The 23,512-nt window shown below is 27.2% G+C and overlaps 3 protein-coding genes across 3 annotated transcripts in view; 1 reads left to right on the top strand and 2 right to left on the bottom strand.

Annotated features, from left to right (window-relative positions):
• LOC126897965 (jerky protein homolog-like) overlaps positions 1-1,635 on the bottom strand; it is a 3,055-nt gene extending 1,420 nt beyond the window's left edge. The window contains exon 1 of the mRNA XM_050671914.1: positions 9-1,635. Within this exon, the coding sequence (XP_050527871.1) occupies positions 9-912 (904 nt within the window). The 5' untranslated portion in view covers positions 913-1,635. The remainder of the gene's footprint in view (positions 1-8) is intronic.
• LOC126897391 (uncharacterized) overlaps positions 1-23,512 on the top strand; it is a 112,202-nt gene that overhangs the window by 62,124 nt on the left and 26,566 nt on the right. The gene's annotated exons all lie outside the window — the stretch shown is intronic.
• On the bottom strand, positions 2,914-3,951 carry LOC126897964 (uncharacterized). The gene has a single exon (XM_050671913.1). The coding sequence runs from the start codon at positions 3,949-3,951 to the stop codon at positions 2,914-2,916; it is 1,038 nt and encodes a 345-aa protein (XP_050527870.1).

Here is a 23,512-nt window from a genome sequence, read left to right as displayed (position 1 = left end):
AGCATTACATACTGCGAAAATGGCATCTTTTATGGTCCATGTTTTCAAAAGTTCTTTCATTGAATCATAACAATTTTCTTGTAAGAGATAACGGAGAAATATCTTTTTGTACTTTCGTTTCAAACAGGAAATCACGCCTTGATCCATTGGCTGTATTAAGGAAGTTACGTTAGGTGGTAGATAATAGACAAAAATTTGACCATCCATTGTTTTCAGGGTAGATTCTGAGGGGTGTGAAGGAGCGTTATCAAGCAGAAGAACAGCTCTTTTTGGTATACCTTTTTCATCTTGAAATTTTTTTACAGAAGGTACAAAAACGTTAAAATACCATTCACTAAAAATAACCTGGTTCATCCAAGCTTTTGGGTGGTGGTAATAATCACATGGAAAATATTTCATTTCGGTTCCTTTAAAAGATCTTGGTTTTTTAGCTTTTCCAATTACAGTTAATTTGATCTTATGTGTACCGGTTGCATTTGAACATGTCATAATAGTAAGTCGTTCTTTGCTAGATTTATGTCCAGGAGCTGATTTTTCAGATTGCGCGGCAAGTGTTTTTGAGGGTAACATTTTCCAGAATAGACCTGATTCATCTGCGTTGTACACTTGATCAGGGGACAGGTTCAATTTTGAAAGCATTGAATTGAATTCGTCATTAAACAGTGTTGCAGCAGTCAAATCTCCACTGAGACATTCACCTTGAATGTCCAGCTGTCTTATACCATGACGAGTTTTGAATCTAAATAACCAACCTTGTGAAGCATTAAAACTTTCCTCTATTTTCAAATTTTCATGAAACCATTTTGCTTTTTCACAAACTATTGGCCCAGAAATTGAAAGTCCTTCAATACGCTTCTGTTTAAACCATTCAAAAAGAGCAGATTCCATATCTGATAATGATGACTTTTTCATAGTTTTTCACGTAGCTGATAATTCTGGACAAGATATGAACTTAAAAATTTCATTTTTTTGTTTGATTAAGTCACGAACTGTCTGTTGACCCACGCCAAACTCGTCTGCAAGTTTTTGTATACTTTCACTATGATCTACAGCTCGGTTAATAATCAACACTTTTTTCTCAAGAGAAAGAACGATACGTTTTCGTTTAACACTCATTATTAGATAAGGTAACGTTGCGAACGCTTATAGAAAACTGAAGGTGATACGATAAATACAATTTGTAATAATCTACAATATTGTTTATCTTGATATTGTTATCGCCATAATATGTACAATCCATAACTATTTTTAAATTTTCGGAAGAGTGAGCACGGTTAATCGCGAACACGGATAATCGAAGCACGGTTAATCGAGGTTCCACTGTATATATATTTACTGACACACTGTATTATATGAAAAAATGATTAAAAAAAAATTCTTTATAATAATTATAATTTTGAGATATTACGTGAGACATAGTTAGCGGATCACTCTGTATATAAAAAATATAAAAAAAAAAAGGGATCAAAAAAGTACTCTGGAACACCATACGATGGATAAAAATAACAGAAATGTGCGCTATTAACAGAGATGAATTGAGGATGGTCTAACATTTATGAGTTTATCCAAAACAATAAAGGACTTTTAACCTATAAACTATTAAAATCTACAATGTTTATAATAATTCTAATTTTCATAAATTATTATTTTTTAGATTGTGCAATATGTCAAGAAATACCTATGGGAGATATATTTAAAACTGAATGTTGTAAAAAGAAATTCCATTTTACATGCATGTATAATTGGTCAAAATATAGTAATGAAAGAGTTTGCCCTTTATGTAATGGCAAATTTGTGGCAGGTATGGAATCTTTTAATATATTTAAATTTACTCTTCAGAAACCTATTTTTAATTTGTAAAATATACATTTTTGAATTTAAGTTTTATAATGAATTTTCATATAATACAAGTAGTTGCATAGTTTTATATATTATAAAATAATTAATATTATAAAATATTTATATAATTTTTAAAAAATTTATCCTATCTACAAAAAAAAATAATATTTTTGCTATAAAGTTCAATTACTCATAGAAGTAAAAAAATTGGAACATCAATTAACATTAATCTTACATTAAATTTAACAAGCATTAATTTGATATAGTTTAGAAGAATGCGTGTTTTTTTTTTTTGGTAATTTTAAATGCAACGAAATCAAACATTTTTCGAGTTTTTTTCAAGTTAAAGAACATTTTATACATTTAAAATAATTTTAAAGAAAGCAGACTATTCAGAACATTTTAAAAATTAAAAAGAAAAGACCTTCATGCATTTTTTTATTTTTACCTGAACTATGTTACGTGATGAAATTTAAAAGAAGTATAATTTCATCAAGTTAATATCACTAATAATAATTTCATTATGATCTGTTATCAAGAATGTATTTCATTATAAATTTAAAATTGAAAAATTTAGTGCTGTCAGAATCCAGAGTAGTGTATATAAAAAATTTATTTAGATTAATATTGATTGATATTTGACATATTTGGTATTTGGGATTGAAAATACTGTTTCAAAAAACATTTCAATACATTTGAAACAAATTAAAAAAAATTATCACATTTATCAAATATTACATTAATTTTGATATAAAAGGTTGATAACTCATAAAAACAAGTTTTTTTTCTTTATATTAAACAGATTCAATTTGAAATAATTAAGATTATTGCGAATATTCTGTTAATATGAAATATACTCAGAAGCGTATTTATGTATTTACCGCTTATAGGCCTGTAGAAAATTGCTGCCCTTAATTATGATAAAATAAAATTTAATTAGGTAGGTATGCAAAACAAATTGAATTTATATTTTAAATACAAAATCATAATTATTAAAATTGGAAAAAAAGGAATAACAAAATATTGGTATCGGAATATTTTAAATTTATTACATAATAAATTGCTGATTTCCTATTAGACGATCGGTTTACGTCGACATTTGGTTCTTGCAAATGTGTCTATTAAATCTTCACAATTCAATTCGCTTAGCATTTCATTCTCTATCGAAAATAATGCTAAATTATTCAACTTGTCATCAGTTTGTGTGGACCTTAAATAGTTTTTTACGCGTTTGAGGCATGAAAACGATCTCTCGGTAGTACAATTGGACACTGCTACACTCACAAAAATCCTTAATGCTGTGTCAATATTTGGAAATATTGCAATGTGTAAACTTTTTTCTCTTAAATACTGGCACAGTGTGATAGGAGTTAAATTATTTACGTCAATATCGATATCACTATTCAATAAATAAGATTGTAAATGTAAGCATTCTGACGAAAAAGTATTGTCTAAATCATTCGGGTACATTTTTTGCAATTTCTCAGCAAACTTAACTATTTCCAAAGAATTTAAAGATGTAATTTTTAGTAGTACTTCAAATATATCACAAAACGCTTTGAAGGCCTGTTGTCTTTTCTTAAGTTCATTTGTCATCTTATCAATAATTACGTAAAATGTTTCAACTCGAAATTTATCCCTACCAATTAACTCGGTTGGTTGCTCAGTTTTTTCATCGAAGTGTAATTTTTTTTTTTTTTGTCGAGATATACCAAAATTGTACTCGGTAGTCTTTGATATTTTTTTTGCTCTAGTTTCATATTCATCAAAATTATCTCGGGTTTTTTGAACTAGATTAATTAGTGATGTATAAATCTGAGAAACTTTATCATTTCCAATTTCAACACATTGTAATTGTTTATTAGATGCATTAAATCGTTCTAATATATGATTCCAAAAAATCATCATAAATGATGTTTCTAACTTTTGCATTTGATTATAAAGACCATTTGACTCATTTCGCGTAACACATTTTTCAAAAGTGTCATCCTTGATAGTGATCAATGCGTTAATAATTTCATCCCACGAATTATATAATGCTCGACATGCGTCTGCGCGAGCCGACCACCTGGTGTTTGATAAACTCTTAATTGTATTAGCATTACGTTTCATATTTAATTGCAAAATTGACCATCTCTGCGTTGATGCGGAAAAAAAATTATATAATTGTTGTATAAATCCAAAAAAAATTGATGCTTGTGGACAACTTTCTGCAGAAGATATGCCAACCAAATTTAACGAGTGAGCGCTACACGGTACGTAATAAACTAGTGGATTAATTTCTTTGATTCGAGCCTGAACTCCACTGTATTGACCTGACATATTACTAGCATTATCGTAGCTTTGCCCTCGACAGTCAGAAATGTCAATATCATGAAATTTTAAAGTATTAATAATGGCATTAGTTAAATCTAAAGCTTTATGTCCTGGATTTGAAACAAAAATTCATTTCAAGCTAAAAAAATTGTATTATAATTTTTAGCAGCAGCTTGGTTGAGTCCTAGTCAAATAACTTGACCACTTTTAAACACCTAAACTTTAAATAACTAAGAAAATTAAATTTTTGAATAATAGAGCAAACAAAATGATTTAATAAACTTAAATAAATTTCTTAATTGTAATTTTTTTTTTTTTTTTTTTTTTTTTTTTTTTTTTTTTAGAATGTAAAATATGTAGTCGTGATTGTGATGTAAATGATGATGTAACTGAACTTGAGTGTTGCAAAACTAAGACACATAAAAACTGTATAGATTATAGATTGTCAAATGTATCAATTACGTGTCCTAATTGTAACGTAGAATTAGAATCGAGTGAGTATTTGATTATTTTATTCAAACTTCGTTTTTGCATTATTATAACTATTATTTACTTCAATACCTAGTTGAGAAGCTATTGTTTTCACATTGTCATATTTTTTATTTTACTAATATGTGTCTGTATACGCCATTACTCAAAATATCACAAAACGTATATAGTTGAAGCTTTCTTAATACAATAATTTTGAAAAATTGCAATTGTTATAAAACAGTCTATGATGATATTTTAACTTTAATGGGAAGCTGAAAAGTATTAATTTTACTATGATTTGTTTTTTCTTTTTGTGCGGTCCATAAAAATTCTTAGCTCCTACTGGACAGGTTTTTTCAAAATTACGCCGAAAGATCAAAAATCGTAACTAATGTAAGACATTACACTCAAAAATTGAATTAAGAAATTGAATTAAGAAAGTGAACTTTCTCCTTTTATTTATTGATTAAAATCACTATCATATAAACTCTTCGATACAAATCTATAGATAGTGTTTAATTTTAAAAAATTGGTGGATTTCTCAAAAGCTACATAATCTGCTATTTCCTTATTAATATCTTGATTAAGATAAAGTATGTCGAATGAAAAAGAGATATAAATATTATTTCTCTTAAAATAGTGCTGATCCATACACTTTTTAATAAGTTATAACATTATAAAGTAAAAAATGTAAAATATAATATCGAGAATTTTCACACAAAAATAGCGTTCGGTAGCCATTTTCACCGTGAAGACAATATAAAGTCCGAATTTTTTTTTTCCATAATAAAGTATATTACATAAGCTGTAATTTAAGATATATATAAAAGTGTCAGACTTTTCGGAACACTTTCAAGAGTTATTTTTTTGTGAAAAAGTTGTCATTTTACATCCCCCGTGTGGACAGATTAAGTGTCAGATTTATAAAAAAAATATACTAAATGAAAGTTAAAGACATCATCAATCTATAAAAAAAATTATATTTATTTGGTCATTTTTGAAAGACTTATGACAATTTTAAGTAAAAAAAAATTTTAAAAATGTCAAAAATTAGCGATTTTTAAATTTGTACTTTTTTTTTTGAGATTTATGGAAAACGAGGAATTTTTTTTTTCAATTTTTGAGGGTAATGTCTTAGATTAGAAACGATTTGTAATCTTTTGACATATCATTGAATGAAATCGGTTTTGTGAGAGCTGAGAAAAAGTGGCAACAAGCACACAAAAATAAAACACATCATAGTAAAACCAATACCTTCTCTACTTTACCACTTTAAGTATAACTACTTTAGTAGTTATTGAGAATCAATACAAAATATCGTATAATTTTGAGGAATTATTAGTAATGTTTTGCATAGGAACTGAATACTTATCTTGTTATTAATTATTTTAAATTAAAGATCATTAATGTAAATTATGAGTAAAAAAAATATCCAGATACATCAACCGGTTGTGTCTGAAATCATAATTAGATTGAATTTGGGTTTTTTCGACGTTAGGTCAACAAAATCGGTCTTTAAAAAGCTAAGAATTCTTAAACACCTACATAAAAAATAATTAATTACATTAAGGCAAAACCAATATTTTCTCAGCTGCACATCAAAGCTAAAGAAATTATCATTTTGTTGAAAATCAAAATTTAATTTGAAAATAATTTATGTTTTTAAGTTATTGATGGCTATTGCGCACAATGGACCAACAGGTCTGAGTGCATGGGCATTATGTCCACCTCGATAATATTGATGGCTATTAATAAGTGATGTATTTATTTTTAATTGATAAAATCTAAATTAAAAAATGTGTGATATATTTTTTCAGATTATGACGGTAAGTTGCTAATTTTTATTTACGTCATCAAGTATTTATTGTAAATAACACTTAAATTTTATAAGTAACCTGTGATTTAAAGTCAATGATAATGATATTTAATATCATTAAAGTATGTCTTCTGCTGTGCTTTCATTTCAGCTCACTAGTCAATAATCATATTGGTACTTTTCAGAAAAGAAAATCAATTCTATCCAGAAATTGGATTTACTAATCCATAAACTCATTGAAATTAATAACAGGGACCCCTAAAAATAAATTTTATCATCCTTTACTCCTAATTAATAGTTAATCAAAATCATAAAAGTAATCATTTATATCAATACTGTGTTATAGTATAAATTTATATTAAAATGCAATTTCTTAATTTATTGATGGTTTCATACACAAATGAGAAGATTAGATCAAAACTTACATACGTCAAAAAATACCAAAAAGCTGAAAAAAATTAACCATTCAAAAAAAAAAAAATAAATTTTTAATTATTATGAAAAATAATGAAAATTTGTTTAAACTTGAATAACAGCTATATTCTAGTCTACTTAAATTAATTTTTTTATCGCTAGCCACATAAATATAACAAGCAAAAAAAAAATGATTTTAAATTTACTAAATTATTGAATATGTTATTTAAATTGTTTTAATGGTTGTTGTATTACCATCCATGATTTATTTCGGGCATTATGTTTACTCTATATGATATTGAATAAAAAAAAAAAAACGATTTTACTTCTATTTAGTAGTAGTACTTTTAAACAATGACAATTTTATTGAAGTGTTGACAAACATTTTTAAATTTTTTATTTAGAAAATTTGTCAAAACTTATGTTTGCTTTAGTATTTATTTTTATTATAACTTTTTACTCATTTTTGTTAATTAAACAAAATATTAATTCTCCCGGATAGTATTAAATGGTATACTTATTTCTGACGGAGAGAGCTATACAAATTTACAAATATCTACTAAATGCTTGTCTAAAAATTGACTCCATAATCTTTGCACATAATGGCACGGTGGCTGTGAATTCCAAAATCGTTTATGTATGCAAGTAGTAAGTGTGTCAACGTTATAAGTCTAATAGACGGTACAATGGTAAGCACCGATTCTAAAGATCCTGTATATATTGTGTGTATAATATACACACTTTATACATATACAGTGTATATATATAAAGTGCGTAAAAATTAGTAAAATTAATGAAGAGAGTATTCATCTATTGCTTTATCGTTCTTTACTCCGATTATAAATTCTAAATAATTGGAATAATAAAAATTGATTTACTTCGTATTTTGCAGCAAAAAGTTTTAATCCAAAGACAATTCGACAAACCTTTCGATGTTTTAATTTTATTAACTTTGATATTCTAATTCGTACTCTATATTTAATAATTATATTGTTCGCAATTTATTCAATAAGATAAAATCTTTATTTTAATTACTTTTTTGTTAGAAAATTATAATAATAAATCAATAAAAATTCTTTCGTATACAGTGACGAGCAAATGTGAACACTAATGAGAAAATTCTGAAAAAGGGTTATAAAATGTTTATGATACATATATTTTAAATTATTCAAAATTGCATATGTATTTGGAAAACAAAATTGAAGCTCGAATTTTTTCAACAATTTCAGGATTGCGGTCCGACAAGCTACATCACGACGACCCAAAAATGTTTGAGTTTTACGAACCGTCTCTGCCAAATTTTCAACATTTTTATAGTGAATTTTAATAATTTCAATGCGTTGTTGAAGCGTGTATCGTTCCATTTTTATTAATGGCGTAGTTTCTATTTGTCATATGTCAAAAAATAACAGCTTCAAAAGTTACATCTACCGAAGTTTGAGGTTCTCGACAGTCTTTTTCTAGAACCAAGACTTTCAGTCAGAGCAGCATTTATTGATTTTGGTTTCATTCGACCATATTACCTTCCTCCAGTCTTGTTCTGTCCAATGTTTATGATCTTTAGAAAACTTTAGCCTAGCCTTCATATTTTATTTGGAAATTGCGGGTATTTTCATTTTTTTGGCACACACAAATATTTATTCCTTAAGAACTCTCGAAGCTTTTTTCACTTTTTTCCCGTGTTGTTGCAATATATTGGCCATTGAAGATGAAAATGCTTCTCCCGTCTGTAAAAAGTGAGCAAGTCTTCGCCTATCTTGCGAGGTAGTACACTTAGGTCTTCCTTTTAGTCGAGCTGCAGCGTTAGAACAACCTTTATTTTTTATTATTTGCACTGCCGCTTGGCTGACGCCACACTGTCGAGCCATTTCTCTGGTTGATAGACCCGATTATAGCATCGAAACAATTTGTTTCGTTTTTTGAGGAGTAATTTTCATTTTGGTTCCTTTCATTACGAAAGACTGGTTCATACTGATTAAAATAAAAGTTTCATATTTTCTATGTAATTGAAAGAAATGTAAATAATTCAAAAGTAAAAAATCTCTTTTCTCTAGACGCCCAAAAATAACAAGTCAAGGACACGCACTCCGCTTTGCGTTTTTATATTGTTTTAATAGCAAGAGCAAAAGTGAGTATTTTTAAATAAATGAACTCTTAGGCCTTTTATCTTTTACGTGACTATTTTTTGCGCGTAAACTTTTGTTTTAATCCCTAGAATAAGGATTGTGACTGATGATAGTTATAGATTGGAATTCGATAAAGGCAAACAAAACTCTGAAAGGATTTCAGTACTCTTTATAGTATGTATCACATGTACCTCTAATCCAAGGATATTGTTGTCATCGCTTTTGTGATCTTTTTAGTTTATTGTATTTAATTATACATTATAATTATAATTAAAATAGCACAATCAACAATGGATAAATTGACATATATGTAAATAATAAGAAATTGTGTTGAACACTGTACACTAGTTAATGAAATTCGAAATTTCTTTCAGGACACCTCTCCATTTTTTTCATTAGTGTAAAAAAATAATATTCTGAAAATTAAAGATCATTTAGAAAATTTTAAATTGATGCGCACAGCAGTTTAAGGTTTTCACCACGAATTTTCTAAGAATATTCTATAAAATGACTAAAAAACCTATATTAGAGATTTTCAAGTGATTTTTATAATAAAAGTCATGATTCAAAAAATAACATTACGTAAAGACGAATATTTTGATTTATTATTTTTTAAATGATTGAATTTTTTACATGTGATAACAATATTTTGATAACACAAAAATAATTATCCAGCTTATTTTTTATACTTAGTTATTTTATAAGTTTCAACGCCTCATTATAACATTTTCAAATGTTTATACTGACTATAATAAAAATTACTTAAGTTATTGATTTGAATTTTATAGAATTGAGCTAGTATGAGTTGAAACATACCATACAAAATGGAATAAAATTTAAAAAATAGCATATTTTGAAATTAAAAAAAATTAATTTTGCTTTACTAAATTTGTTGATTTACATATCTATTTATTTTTACTTTAAATTTAATTATCTAATTATTTATAGTATTTCTTCTGTACCACGTGTTACTTTTTTTTAAATCAGCTTTAGTTCTATAATATTTAAAATGAAAAAACTAAGCTTTAGCGGTGTGTAATAAGTATACTTTGAACAAAAAACAGGGTATCTTCACAGAATCGTCAAGCATTACTCATTTTTAATATAGTATTATTTGTTTATTTTGTTTATTGTGAGTCTTTATATTGAAGAAAACGGCTAAACTTTACTTATTGTATAAAACTCACGTATCCGGCTACTATTTGTTCAATACTACTTAATCCAACGCACCCATTCTATGTATTAAAATACTTCTTACAGCCGCAACGTAATAGTGTAATGCAAGCGCGCATTCAGTGTACTCAGACCAGTTTAATCCTTATCACGCATCTACATCCTACTATGCACTCTGTAGTGGACATCACTACATCCGGCCGATCAGCTGTTACACACCACACACACACATAACCACAAATGTTGTATTGTAATAGAAGTCAGAATAAAAATTACAATTGTCCTATATTTTTTTTGTAAAAGATTTTTTTTTACCTAGCACATTTTCATTGTGAATAGTTTTTTTGTTTTGTACTAATTGCAATAACTGTTAACCTTATAACTACTAATTAGCTTTAATATTTTTCTGTGATATACAACGAATAAATTAGCATTATATCTACTCAATTGTTATACCTCCTAAGTAGGGTAATGATAGGAAAGCTGGTCCTCACGTCTCACCCACTCTCCCTCCTATCAGTTTGTTGTGAGGGGGGTGCGTGTTCGGGGGAGGCCTTAAAATGAGTCGTCTCTTATCACATTATAGTTAAAGGTAGTATATATGATGCTAATCAGTGAAGCAATTTGATAAAACGTACTTTAGCGTTACTTTACTTAAGATTTTTTTTTTTTACCATTCTTTATTAAAGTTTCTTTCATTATTTAACAAGTATAGATATAAAGTAACGCGTTCAAACATAGTTACAGTTTTATTGAATATTCAACAATGTGTAATATTTTTCTATAAATTCATATTTTATTATCATTTTAAAGTATACAATATTCATTTACATAAACTTATATCGTAACTTGAAGTTTGATATTTTCGTCCGTTAGAAGCAAGCTTCAGATCTTCGTCAAACCACTTTGCGAAATCTTAAAATAGTATATTTTTGTATCTGATGAAAGTTTCTTGTAGTCCATGCATTTATTTATAGTAACAAACAGTTTTTATTGAAAATTAATGTGTCAAGCCCTTTAAATTTTTATACACGTAAAAGTAAAGCAAAATATAACTTCTTTATTACTTTTATAATTTCTCCGTATATATTACAATATTAAATTATTGAATATCAATTTCATACTAAATTTAATAATTATAATTAGTATTTATCCATATATTATATTTTAAAATATAAGAACTACTAATCAGGATATAATCAAAGAAATAAGAGTTGATGTTGCTTTTGGAATAATCCACCAATTTCTTTAAATGAAACACTATCTACAGATTTGCATCGAAGCGTTTCTTATGATAGTGATTTTAATACATTTTTTTTATTATATTATTTATCGATAAACTCTATACTACTTGTAAAACACAACTCGTTAAAATTTAATCTGTAAAATAAATGTAGTTTAAAAAAACTAAAATAACACGCTTTTAAAGTACATTGTACTAAAAAGTTAAAAATAATTTTTAAAATAAGCTTAAATTAATTATGAACAAACAATACTAGTATTGTTGTAATAAAAACGACGGGCGCTCAATATACGAAAAATATGGCACAAAGCACCCACGCTTTTGTCACAATACTACTAGTATTTTTTGTTCATAATTAATTTAAGCTTATTTTAAAAATTATTTTTAACTTTTTAGTACAATGTGCTTTAAAAGCATGTTTTTTTAATTTTTTTAAACTATATTTATTTTTTACTTTTTAGTTTCATGTTATGATAGTAGTTACTATCAATATCATGGTTGTAACGGGTAACGAGAATATAGAATGAATAAAAAAAATGTATACAGGAGTAAAAAGGCAGTAGTCCATAAATCAATGACACACCATATCAACTACGCCACATCGGGTTTATGTTGGTTTTCCCAGCACTAAGAATACTTATTAATATAGTTTAGTAATTTATTTAACAAATAATAATGTTAAATGTTCTAGAAGTTTTGCACGCTATGAATGTTTATCATTAAATAATATGGTTTTAAAATCTATTAAGTGATTACAATATATATATATATATATGTATCTATTTTTTAAGAAACTCAAAAAAAGGTCTGCTCTATTTGTAAACGTATAAAAGATAACAATATTGATGAGATAGTCACAATGACATGTTGTAGTATCAATTTATGTTCAAGGTGTATCAATTATAGAATGGGAATTACGTGCTCTTGCGATAAATATTTAGTGAAAGGTAATGCATATTTATCTTAGTTTTTAAGCATATAATAATTAGCATAATTAGCAGAGACGAATTAAACAGTCTAAGAATAATATTATGTGCAAAATAATTATATTAAATTATATATTTTTTTAACCAAGAATTTTTAGCTTCGATGCGAAGCTGAGACGGTATTAATTATACTATGATGTGTTTTTTTTTCGTGCCTTACCACTTTTTTTAGCTCTCACCGAACCGATTTCTTTCAATGATACGTCAAAAGTTCATAAATCGTATCTAGTCAAGACATTGACCTCAAAAATTGAAAAGAGTTCTTTTGTTCTCCGTAAATGGAAGAAATCTCTAAAAAAATTACAAATTTTAAAAACCACTAATTTATGACATTTTTAAAAATTTTTTTATAAAGACATTAGTTATTTCCCTTCATAAAAGGAGGCTCAATACTTTAAATATGCAAATGAAAACTAGTACTTTTTCATCTCATTTCATCTCAAAGTTCCGGAAATACTGACATTTTCATATAAATATTAAATTAAAGCTTTTGAAATATACTTTACTACAAATAAAATAAATTTTAATTATAGGATGTGTTCATGTTAAAATAGCTACAAAATTCTAAAATAATCTATTTTTGTATTATAATTCTCGGCTTTATATTTTATTTTATTTTAAATTATCATATAAAAGTTTATGTAAAATTATAATATTCCATTTTTTTTTTTTTTGGTAACGTGTTACTATATAAATAATTTCTAAAAAAGTGGTTATTGTTTCACCTAAATTTAACAATGGATTTTTAAAAAAGTAAAACTATTAAAATTGAATTTTATATTACACTCAATCAATAGATTTTTTTAAAACTTTTTTGTTTTTTTTTTTAGTTAAAGCAAATTATTAAAATTAATTAAAATCAGAATTTTTCAATTTTAGAATCTTTCTAAACACCAAGAGTTACATAAAAATTATTATTATTATTTTATATTGATATTATGTTTTATGATAAAAATCCGAAAATAAAATAGTTATTTTAACGAAATTATAAGGTTTCAGCCTAATCAGATGGCCTACTACTTACCTACTGACCAGGGGAACACTGGACAATGACCTAGTAGCCGAGCCAAGCAAGAATAGTACTCATTGACGGAGATACTAGGTTTTGATTTAAAAAAAAAACAACTGATAATAAAAATGAGGGAAAAGTATTTAAAAAAAAAATTATATGTATAATATAATAACATTTTTTTTAATTATTTAAAAGTTATATGTATAATTTTAAAATATATATGTACATAAAAAGATAAGAGAAAAAGAAGAAAAAAGAAAGGAGCTACGTACACAACATTATGAAGGGGTATAAATGTGGGTTTGATTTATACTTGTTGGTTCTTGACCTCTTGAGAAGACACGGCAATAATTTAATGGCTTACCACAGGACACGACTGACTACTCAGCCCATCATGTCTCGACGTTTTTATTTTTCAAAAAAAAAAATGTAGGAAAAAAAAACCTAGTATTTATCATAGAAAAATGTGCACACACAAAAAACCGCTTCGACGCCTCGGTAATTTAGCTGGAATTCCCGGTCATAATGACGGGTGGTAGTGATGCCAACTTTGAATACGTTAATGGGGGGGAAGTACAAGAATATTAGTACAGGTGCATAGTGTACAGTCAGCTGATGATAATAAGATAACAGATATCGAACCAGTTGACTGGTGGAGATTATTCCAGACTTTATTATCAAAAATACTTTACACCTAATGCACACACCACTTACTGATAAGACTTATAAAAACAAACTAGTATAAATTCTGAAACATTACAAAATATTGAGCTTTTCTCAAAACTTATTGTAAATAGTAATTATAAAATTTCCTAACAGCATAATAATCTTAAGAATACAATGTTTTAAATTATTATAAAATATTCTACAATACTATATTTTTTAATTTTCTAAAATTTTCTATTTAATGATTTCAAACTTGAAAATTGAGCTAAAATAATGTTAACAATTTCAACTTTTTATTATTATAAAATTTCAATTCTAAAGAACCACAAAAAATAGGTTTAAAATGAGATTTCGCACAGATTATTTTTAACATATTTAAAATCAAAAACAGTAATAATATAAAAACAATTTTTATTATTTTACTGTAAAAATTACAATATTAAATTATTAAATATTGATGTCATACTATTTTTAATTACTATGAAAAATATTATTCATAAATTATACTTTGAAATCAAACAACTATTGATCGGAATATAATTAAGGATATAGGAATTTATATTTCTTTTAGAATAATCCACCAATCCTTATGAAAACTAAACACTACCAACAGATTTTCATCAAAGCGTTTCTCAAAATAGTGATTTCTTTTACTATCAGATATTATCAATACTTGTCCTAACTACACCACGTCCATACTGTGCCACGACTCTACTGTTTTAACGGTCTTAATTATTCCTCTAGCCCCTTAGAATCCTGAGAAAATAAATAACTTCTAGTCAATGAAATTATAAATTTTTGACATGTAATGTTTATATTAACTTTATTACTGAATATAGTATACGTATAAAGCATTCAAATAGTTGCGGTCAATGGCTTGATTTTTATTGGTGGTTATCTAATATATTTTATATTTACAAAATAGCGCTACAAATCATAGTATACCCTAAGAAAATCATTTTATAATCACACTCCGCATACCCAATACTCATAATGATACAATTAGTTCATGAACCTTACGAAAAATTGTAATTTTTTTTAAATATTTTTTAAGCGACTAAATTCAAGTTTTTAGAAATTTAAATACTACATTTTATAAATGTCATTGTAATTTTTAAAAAAAATGTTGTTACATTTTAGGTATTCCTTCTGATCCCAAACGAAAATGTATGCAATGCGAAACGGAAATTGGAATAAAAAAATTTTCTTCTCGCTGTCCACAAATATATTGCGAAAGATGTTTTAAAGTGGTAAAAGATATTTATTCAAATCGATGTTTTCATTGTAAAGAATTATATGTAAAAAAAAAATTCTTTTTTATGGGCTGAGCATACTCTATAAAGATAATACACTATAAAAATAATGTGTTGTTTGAAATGTTCTAGATATTTAGAATTATTGTATGATTATATTACTTATAATTTTTTTCATTAAATTTTATTATTATTAAATGATCTTTTATATCAGTTGTATTTGTTTATTATTGAAATTTTTGGTTTTTAAAAACAAAGGTTTCAGAAAATAAACACTTCCTATAAATTTGCATCGAAGGGTATCTTTTGATAATGATTTTAATCACTGTCAGGTATCATTTGTACTTACAAAACTATGCCAGCGACCCCATTGTGATGAGGTTTTATTTTTCCCAAATTGTCATTAATAGTATATAAGTTATAAGTCATTTATAAGTATATAATGCCATCGAATTGATAATGATTAATACGTGCATTGACAATACTTTCTAAAAATGAATTCGACTAATATTACTTTCTAGTAGTTAAAATATTACATATGATAACATAAAACATTAACATACACTTTATAAATTCAAATTATATATAAAATAACATAGTGCTACAACACCGTCTGTTGTGCAACTAAAAGCGACTTTAAGTCTTATTACAGATTCATTTATAGAGGAAAATCAATAAATGACTTCACATAACCTGACTAAAAAGTGGGAAATTGAAATTATAATGACAAATTTGAATTAAATACATATTTTTTGATATGTTACAACAAAAGTAATCTAAAATTCAAGGAAATTAAAAAAAAATTTTATGATAGGCTAGGAATAAAAGAAGGTAAAAAATAAGTCTATAGACTTGCAAAAGTAAGAGAAAAACTTAATAAGATTACCACAATGCAAGAATGATGATGATGTGAAAAAAAAGTGCATAGTGTTTTAGAAACCTATTGATTGAGGAGTATCCAAGAGAAACATTAGAGGACATTTCTTGTCAATGATGGAGTCAGTTTTTTGTGTGAGACAGCTACTAGATACAGTAAGTATAGGGAAATGAAGCAAAAGCTGTATAAAGTATTTAGAAATTTGGAAAAAGCGTATGTGAAGTGGTGAAAGAGGTTTTAAATTGGGTATTTACGACAAATTTACTAAACTGTGATTAAACATACCATAAGCTGATGCATCACATGTCAATTTTATAAGATCATTAGAGTTAAAATGTCTTAAAATACAATCTAAAATAATATTTCGTTTTACTATATCAAACGCTATCTTACATTTATTGATAAAGTCACAGTTATTATTTTTTTTAAGATAGTGCAATAAAAGTGTTTGGATGATAGATAAATTAGGTATAAACTTTCTTTAATAGTTTATCATGTAAATGAATGCCTGCAATTTTTTTTTTTGTCATTAGGCTAATATTATAGGTACTATAAATGTTCCCCAACTACTTTGTTTTACTTTTTTAATAATACTTAGGCGATAGGGGTACAGATCTAGACTGTAAAAATTTTTTTTTGCATCTTCCTTAATACATAATGTAATCTTTTACCTTTGTAAAAACCTAGCTTATTACTAAAAACTTCATGGAATTTCCTAAACATTTTATTATATCCCTTTTTGATATCCACTCTCGTCTTATAAGCCTTTGTCCTTTTATTCATTACAATTAATCGTCATCATTATCAATTTTTTGTTCGTTTTTAGCATAATGTGTGTTTTGTTTATTCTCATTCTTACAATTATAACTAACATGACCAATAATATAATTATTATATTACAAATATTACATTTATAATTTATGCACCTGTAATTTTCAAATGTATGGTATTGTGACAAGATGTGAACCTTTATAATTATTATAAATTCTTATGGTACAGATAAATTGAATGTTTTACTTTGCTTTGCTTCGTATACGATTATTTTATTCCTATAAGAATTTCTATATGGCCCGTCTGCCATTGCTGGCACGATGAGGACAACTCGTCGAAAGGGTTGCTGCCGATCGAAAATTAATAGTTGATTATTTTTCTCTCGCGAATACGCAAATAGTGGACAACAACATCAATTTATAACAAAGGACTCCGAGTCGTGCATGCCTCTTAATCGTGTCAGTATTCGCCCTCGTTATAGTTATATATATTTTGTCTTGTAATCGTCGGACGACAAAAATGAAGAAAAACGAGCTTAAAAACCGACCGCCGTGTATCGTAGACATTGTATCACCCGTGTGAGACGTGACGACAAACGTTTTGTAAACGGTCAGTCGTTGTGGATAGAAAACGTGGGACCGACGGAGGAAAAACAAAATAAAGATTTTCCCCGGTTGGTCAACGCTTTTTTGGGACAAACTCGAAACCCGCGAAAGTCCGTTCGGGCACACAAGAGTCCCAAAAATTAATAAATGGTTTTTTTTTTCAAATTAAAGGATTGTTGTTCGGCTCTACCCAAGGGTACTAGAGTCGCCATTCGATACGACAGATTCGAATGAGTCGTAAACGACAAATTCAGATGCGTCGACCAAGTTAACGTTAGTCAGTACAACGGATCCGATTTTACTAACATGGCCATGTAGTTCGATTTCGATTCCGTTCTGCACAGGGTGCGATAGTAGGAGGAGGAAAACTCTCGTGTGACGTCTCCCCCTCTATCGAAAGCGTTTTAATTATAGTCATTTATTTCATTGCCATTTTTAATAAAAGGTGTAAAAAAAAGACAAACAAAAATTCCTGACAGATACAATCCTAGTTTTTCCTATCACCTTTTTTCCATATTACTTTTGATTTATCTCTTAATATGTCTGGCAACGAGGAAAACATCACTATTCGTTTCACTTCTCCACCTAATGATGATTCTCATTCTAACCTTCGTTCCCGCTTAATGGATTTCCATACTGACTTTAAAATACAATTTAAAGAATCCCAACGGTAATTCAAAACTTCTTTTCCTGATCTTAAAAAAGACATAACTAAAATCAATAACAAATTATTAGAAGTACTTGAAAGTATGTAAATTGTAAATCCTACACATACATCAAAACATTGGACGTCCAAGTCCGTATTAAAAGCCCTTATTTCTAATTTATCGGAACGGTTATGCTTAGTTTGAAGGTCAAGCTGCTAGGTTTACTGCGCTTGAGTTATCTGTCCAAAAACTTCAATTATCTATTCCTGATATTAATGCAACACCTTCTTTATCTCAAAATCCTCATATTGAAACTAAAAATCCCAAAAACTTGGATTTGCTATTTAGATAATAAATAAAGATTATTTCTAATTCCAAAAAAAAATCCCTGATTACCTAAAAATTAATATTGTTCGTCGGCGAATGACTCGTGATGCCAAACAATAGTTTAATGTTCTCACTTCTCCTCCTTTTTTTTACTTAAAACTGCTATAACTTTTTAAAAAAAAGAATGAATAAAACCATTGTTTAATAGATATATATCTATCATTTGGAATATATCTTTTTTCAATCTGACCCTTCACCTGCACATCGAGGATAATTCAAAATGACAATTATTTTATAAAAAATTAATTTTTCAAATTTATTCCCAATTCAACCAACAATACCCAAATTCCAATTAATACCAAAACAAAATACCTAGAACTAATTTTAGATAAGCTTCTCACACGGGTGCCCCACTTACACGATTAAAGAATAATATTAAATCAACGCCTAAAACTCCTACAGCCATTCCTCGACAACAAATCAAAAATTAATACAAAAACAAAACTTACTATATACAAAATGTTACTTAAATCAATTTGGACTTATGGCATAGAATTCTGGGGCTCAGCAAAAATATCCAGCACAAACAGAATCCAAGTGTTCCAATCACGAGTTCTACTCAAAATTTTTGATGCACCTCCCTATGTTTCTAACGAAATGTTCTACAAAGACACTTTCCTCCCAACCGTTGTAGAATTAGCTAAAATCCACTATAAGAGGTTTAGAATGAGACTACAGGGACATCCGAATCCTTTAACTGCCTTAATAATCTTCCTGAAAACCCTCCACGTCGCCTAAAAAAAAAATGATGCAGAGACCTGCTAACATAGAATAATTACACTTTTTCAGCCACTGAAGCTCCATCACTGGATGATTTCTCCAATCATGTATATATATATATATATATCAATAGTAAATTATTATTTGTAAATCAGACCATATGCTTATTGAACTAATGTAGGTACAGATTGTATATTTTCTAATAAATTAAAAAAAAAAAAAGTCAATTTGAAAATATCTGACCTAGAACCTTTAAATTTTCATGCCGCAAAATGATAAAGACGAGTTAAAATCATTTTGATGAATAAAAATGCAATCGTACATCATATTTTTATTGATATTTAATGATTCCATTGATAAGGTACGATATCGATTTAACAATATTTATTGAACAATTCATGCCCAAATACGATCATTAAGATAAACCAAGCAACAATAATCAGGCAATTTATGATTATTGTGTCTACGGAATTACACATTGATTAGTTTTTACTGTGGCAAAATGTGCTTCCAAACTCAAAAATAATATTTTTAAACAACAAAATCTCAAAAATGATTTGTCCAATTTTAAAAGTATTTTTATTATAAATAAAATTTCCTAACCGAAAATTTAAAAAAAAGTAATGGTTGCCATTTAAATTTCTTAAGTTAGGGTAGATTTCTATCCTTTTGCATTAGGGCTAAACTTTAATTTTAATTGTAAAAGATGCATTTAATTATTCAATTAGCTTCTAAAAAAAAATTGTTAAAAAAATCAATAGCGGCTCTAAAAAGTCGGTGTTTCCGAACTTATTGAACATTCTATACATATACATCTATATATACATATAAAGGCATACGCGTAATACGCGATGAAATTATCTAGAAAAAAAATCCAAACCGTTGCGTGGCGTTGATTTAACACGCTACAAAAACCATTACCGCGGTAATGTTGCCGTGCTTTTTGTGTCGCGTTTCACGATTGTCCTTACCGTCCCCCGCGAACCTCACCGATTGCTCAAACGTCGACGTGAAAACAAAAAAAAAACGACACGTCGCCACGAAGAATTTTCTTCCGCGTTACCCTCAGAATGGCATTGTTGATGAGGAGGAGGAGTAGCAGCGGCGGCGGTATCGGCGACGGTTGTACCGTGTCGCGCGCGCGACTCGTGTTTTCCTGCGGTACGCCCACGAGAAAAAGAATAGTAGTAGTAGTAGAAGTAGTACACTCAGAAAAAAAAAGTTCCATGCTTTAATGAAATTGAATCAGTGTCATTAAGCCTAGCGTTTTACTTAGTAACAACGCTGAAATGAATTAAAATAACAATTTTTCTTTTAAAATAAAACCACATTCAATAAATTTAAAGATTTTTTTAATGACATTTTAAAGATACCGCAATCAAATCAATAAAATATAAATATTTTAAACAAAGGAGTCCATTATTTGTTTCTTACTCACAATTTACTTGAATGTAATAAAAATACGTTTCTTTTAAAGGATAGGGCAATTGATATAACCAAAAAGTTCTACGCTTCTATCATAGAGAATCTTTATTTTTAAGTAAAAAATGTTACTTCAAATCAAAACTAAATTGAATTAAAATATTAATGTTTTACTTAAACTAAAAGTAATTATAACTTTGATTTACCGGAAGTGTAGGGAAATTATTTGTTTACTAACCCCACTAGACAGTTTTCATTAATATAATACCCTGCCGTCTTTATTTTAATGACATTTATCGTTACATAATAAAATCCACGTTTATTTTTAGCACATTTAGGTAAATTTTCTGGAACTTTTATTATTGTGCTATTAGATAACAGTGACAATACGCAACATAATTCTACACTGGACATCGTTTTGGTTAGTGTATAGTGTAGTGTCTAGTGATTGTTATTATAACTAAATGGAAGAAATAATTTTAAATTCTGCCGTCAGTGAAAATAATGAATTTTCCGAAGAATTTTTACACGAATCAGGTCTACTAGATGTACTAAGAGAGTTAAAAGGTGATTGCTTCTTCAATATATTTATCGGTAAGTACACATATTTATTTTTATATCTTTTCGACGTGTGACGTTATAGTAATTATCAGTTAATTATAATAGAAATTGACTTTTATACTTTACATTAAATTTAGTGATTTGAAAAATGTTATTTCTCTAAATTTTTTTTTTAATTCTGCTTTTTATAAATTATTTGATATAACATTAAATTCTCAACTCTTTACTATATCTAATGTACATTTAGAACATGGAATAACATGTGAAAGCCTTAAATATGTTAATGAAAAACACTTACAAGACATTTGTCCAAAAGCTTGTTATTGTCAACGATTAATATTTGAGCACTATTTAAAAAAGTGGCAGGCAAACTTTGTTAGTGTGAGTTAACTAAATTAATTTTAAGTCTTTTAACAGACTTTTCATTATTGATAATTTCTATAGGAAAAATCTAGTACCATTAGTGCTAGTAAAAATAATGCATCAGAACCTTTATCTGATGCATATGTCTGAACAAAATTACGCAAACACAAATTGTGGTCTCTCATAAAAAAAGTAAAAATAAGTTCTAGTGATAGCAAACATATTTACTATATAGGGCAACTATAAGTAAATAATTAATAATAGTAATTTTTACTAATAATTAGTAAAATAATAGGGTTAATTTGTAGATGATGAATGTTTAATTAAAGTAAAAAAATGGCTTCAGTTTAATATTGAACCTATTAATGAAGTAATTATAAAATGAGAAGAGACTTGTGAAATTCATAGAGAATATCTATTATCTCCGAGTATCAACATTAATAATAATCTCGAAGAATGGCCTATGTACAAAAAGTCATTTAGTTACAGCTTGGTATTTTAAATATTAAAATTTCTCAAGTATTTTTAAAAGTAGTTTTGTATGTATATTTAAATTAATATATAGTAATTGAAAAATATATTTATGTTTACATGCTCAGGATTACAATTTTATTTATTCTACACTTAATGATTTTAAATTATTAGAAATATACTTATGTGTGTGTGTATGTATGCCTTAGTTATAATTAGGTTTATATTTCAATGATACTGATTTACATAATTACTTCTTTTATTAANTTCAATGATACTGATTTACATAATTACTTCTTTTATTAATTTATATTGATTTTGAATATATATGCTTCAAAAAGAAATTCATTGTTTGTTAATTGGGATCAATTTATTATTAAGATCATTCCGNATTGTTTGTTAATTGGGATCAATTTATTATTAAGATCATTAATGATAAATAAAATAAAGGATGAAAACAGCAAATTATTACTTAAACGTTTAATAAAAATAAACGAAACCGATATTGATAAGACAATTTCTCACAATTTTTAATTAATCAAATAATAATATATTAATTTTTTTTATAGAAACCATAAATCTTTTAGTTTTAGATCTAATGAATGGTTAATTAGTTCCAACTTCCAGATCCTATGAAATAGATTTAGTTACAAATAAGAGAGGCGTTGTAAAAACATCTATTATATCATATTTTTATGGAACTTCATCAATTCATTGCACAATTTAAGTGTGTTCATTCATTATCATCATCAAGTTTTTACCGTTGTGGCATACCACATTTTTCACAGACTTTCTCAGCTTATCGTTCATTTTCTAAACACATGAAATCTGAAGTTCTTAATAATCAAAAGTGTAATTTTAGTATAAAAAAACAATATATAATATTATTTTCACAAGTAAGATTTTTGATAAAGTAAACACAAATGCAGATGCGTTTTCTTTAACACACAAATTATGTCATAATTTAAAAAATATTTATGCTTTAAAAAATTGTGCATTAAAATTTTCTTCTTGTTATTATGGAAAATTTAATTTTTCTCGAAAAGAAGCTCTAGAACTTCTACAAAATGTAACAAATATAATAACATCTTTTATTCCCTACGAATTAGAAAAGTTAATTGTTAACAATAATTCTGTAGACGGTATTTTAAAAAATTTACTTAATTCTATTATTCAGTTTTGTAATAACCCTTTTGAAAAATTGGACACTGAGTATAAATTTCTTAAATTGATGCGATTAAATGATTATTATGAAAAACCTAAATTTATAACTTTAGATAATACTATAGAAAATGTGTGTATAAATAACACTAGCTATCATTGCTAATGATAGTTACGGGTGGTGTCCCACAAGGTTCGGTTCTTGGGCCCTT

Source organism: Daktulosphaira vitifoliae, unplaced genomic scaffold (assembly GCF_025091365.1).
Source record: "Daktulosphaira vitifoliae isolate Bord-2020 unplaced genomic scaffold, ASM2509136v1 Scaffold_2, whole genome shotgun sequence".
In the NCBI taxonomy this organism is placed as follows: Eukaryota; Metazoa; Arthropoda; class Insecta; order Hemiptera; family Phylloxeridae; genus Daktulosphaira; species Daktulosphaira vitifoliae.
The sequence above is the reverse complement of the archived record's forward strand: the minus strand, read 5'-3'. Positions and strand labels throughout refer to the sequence as shown.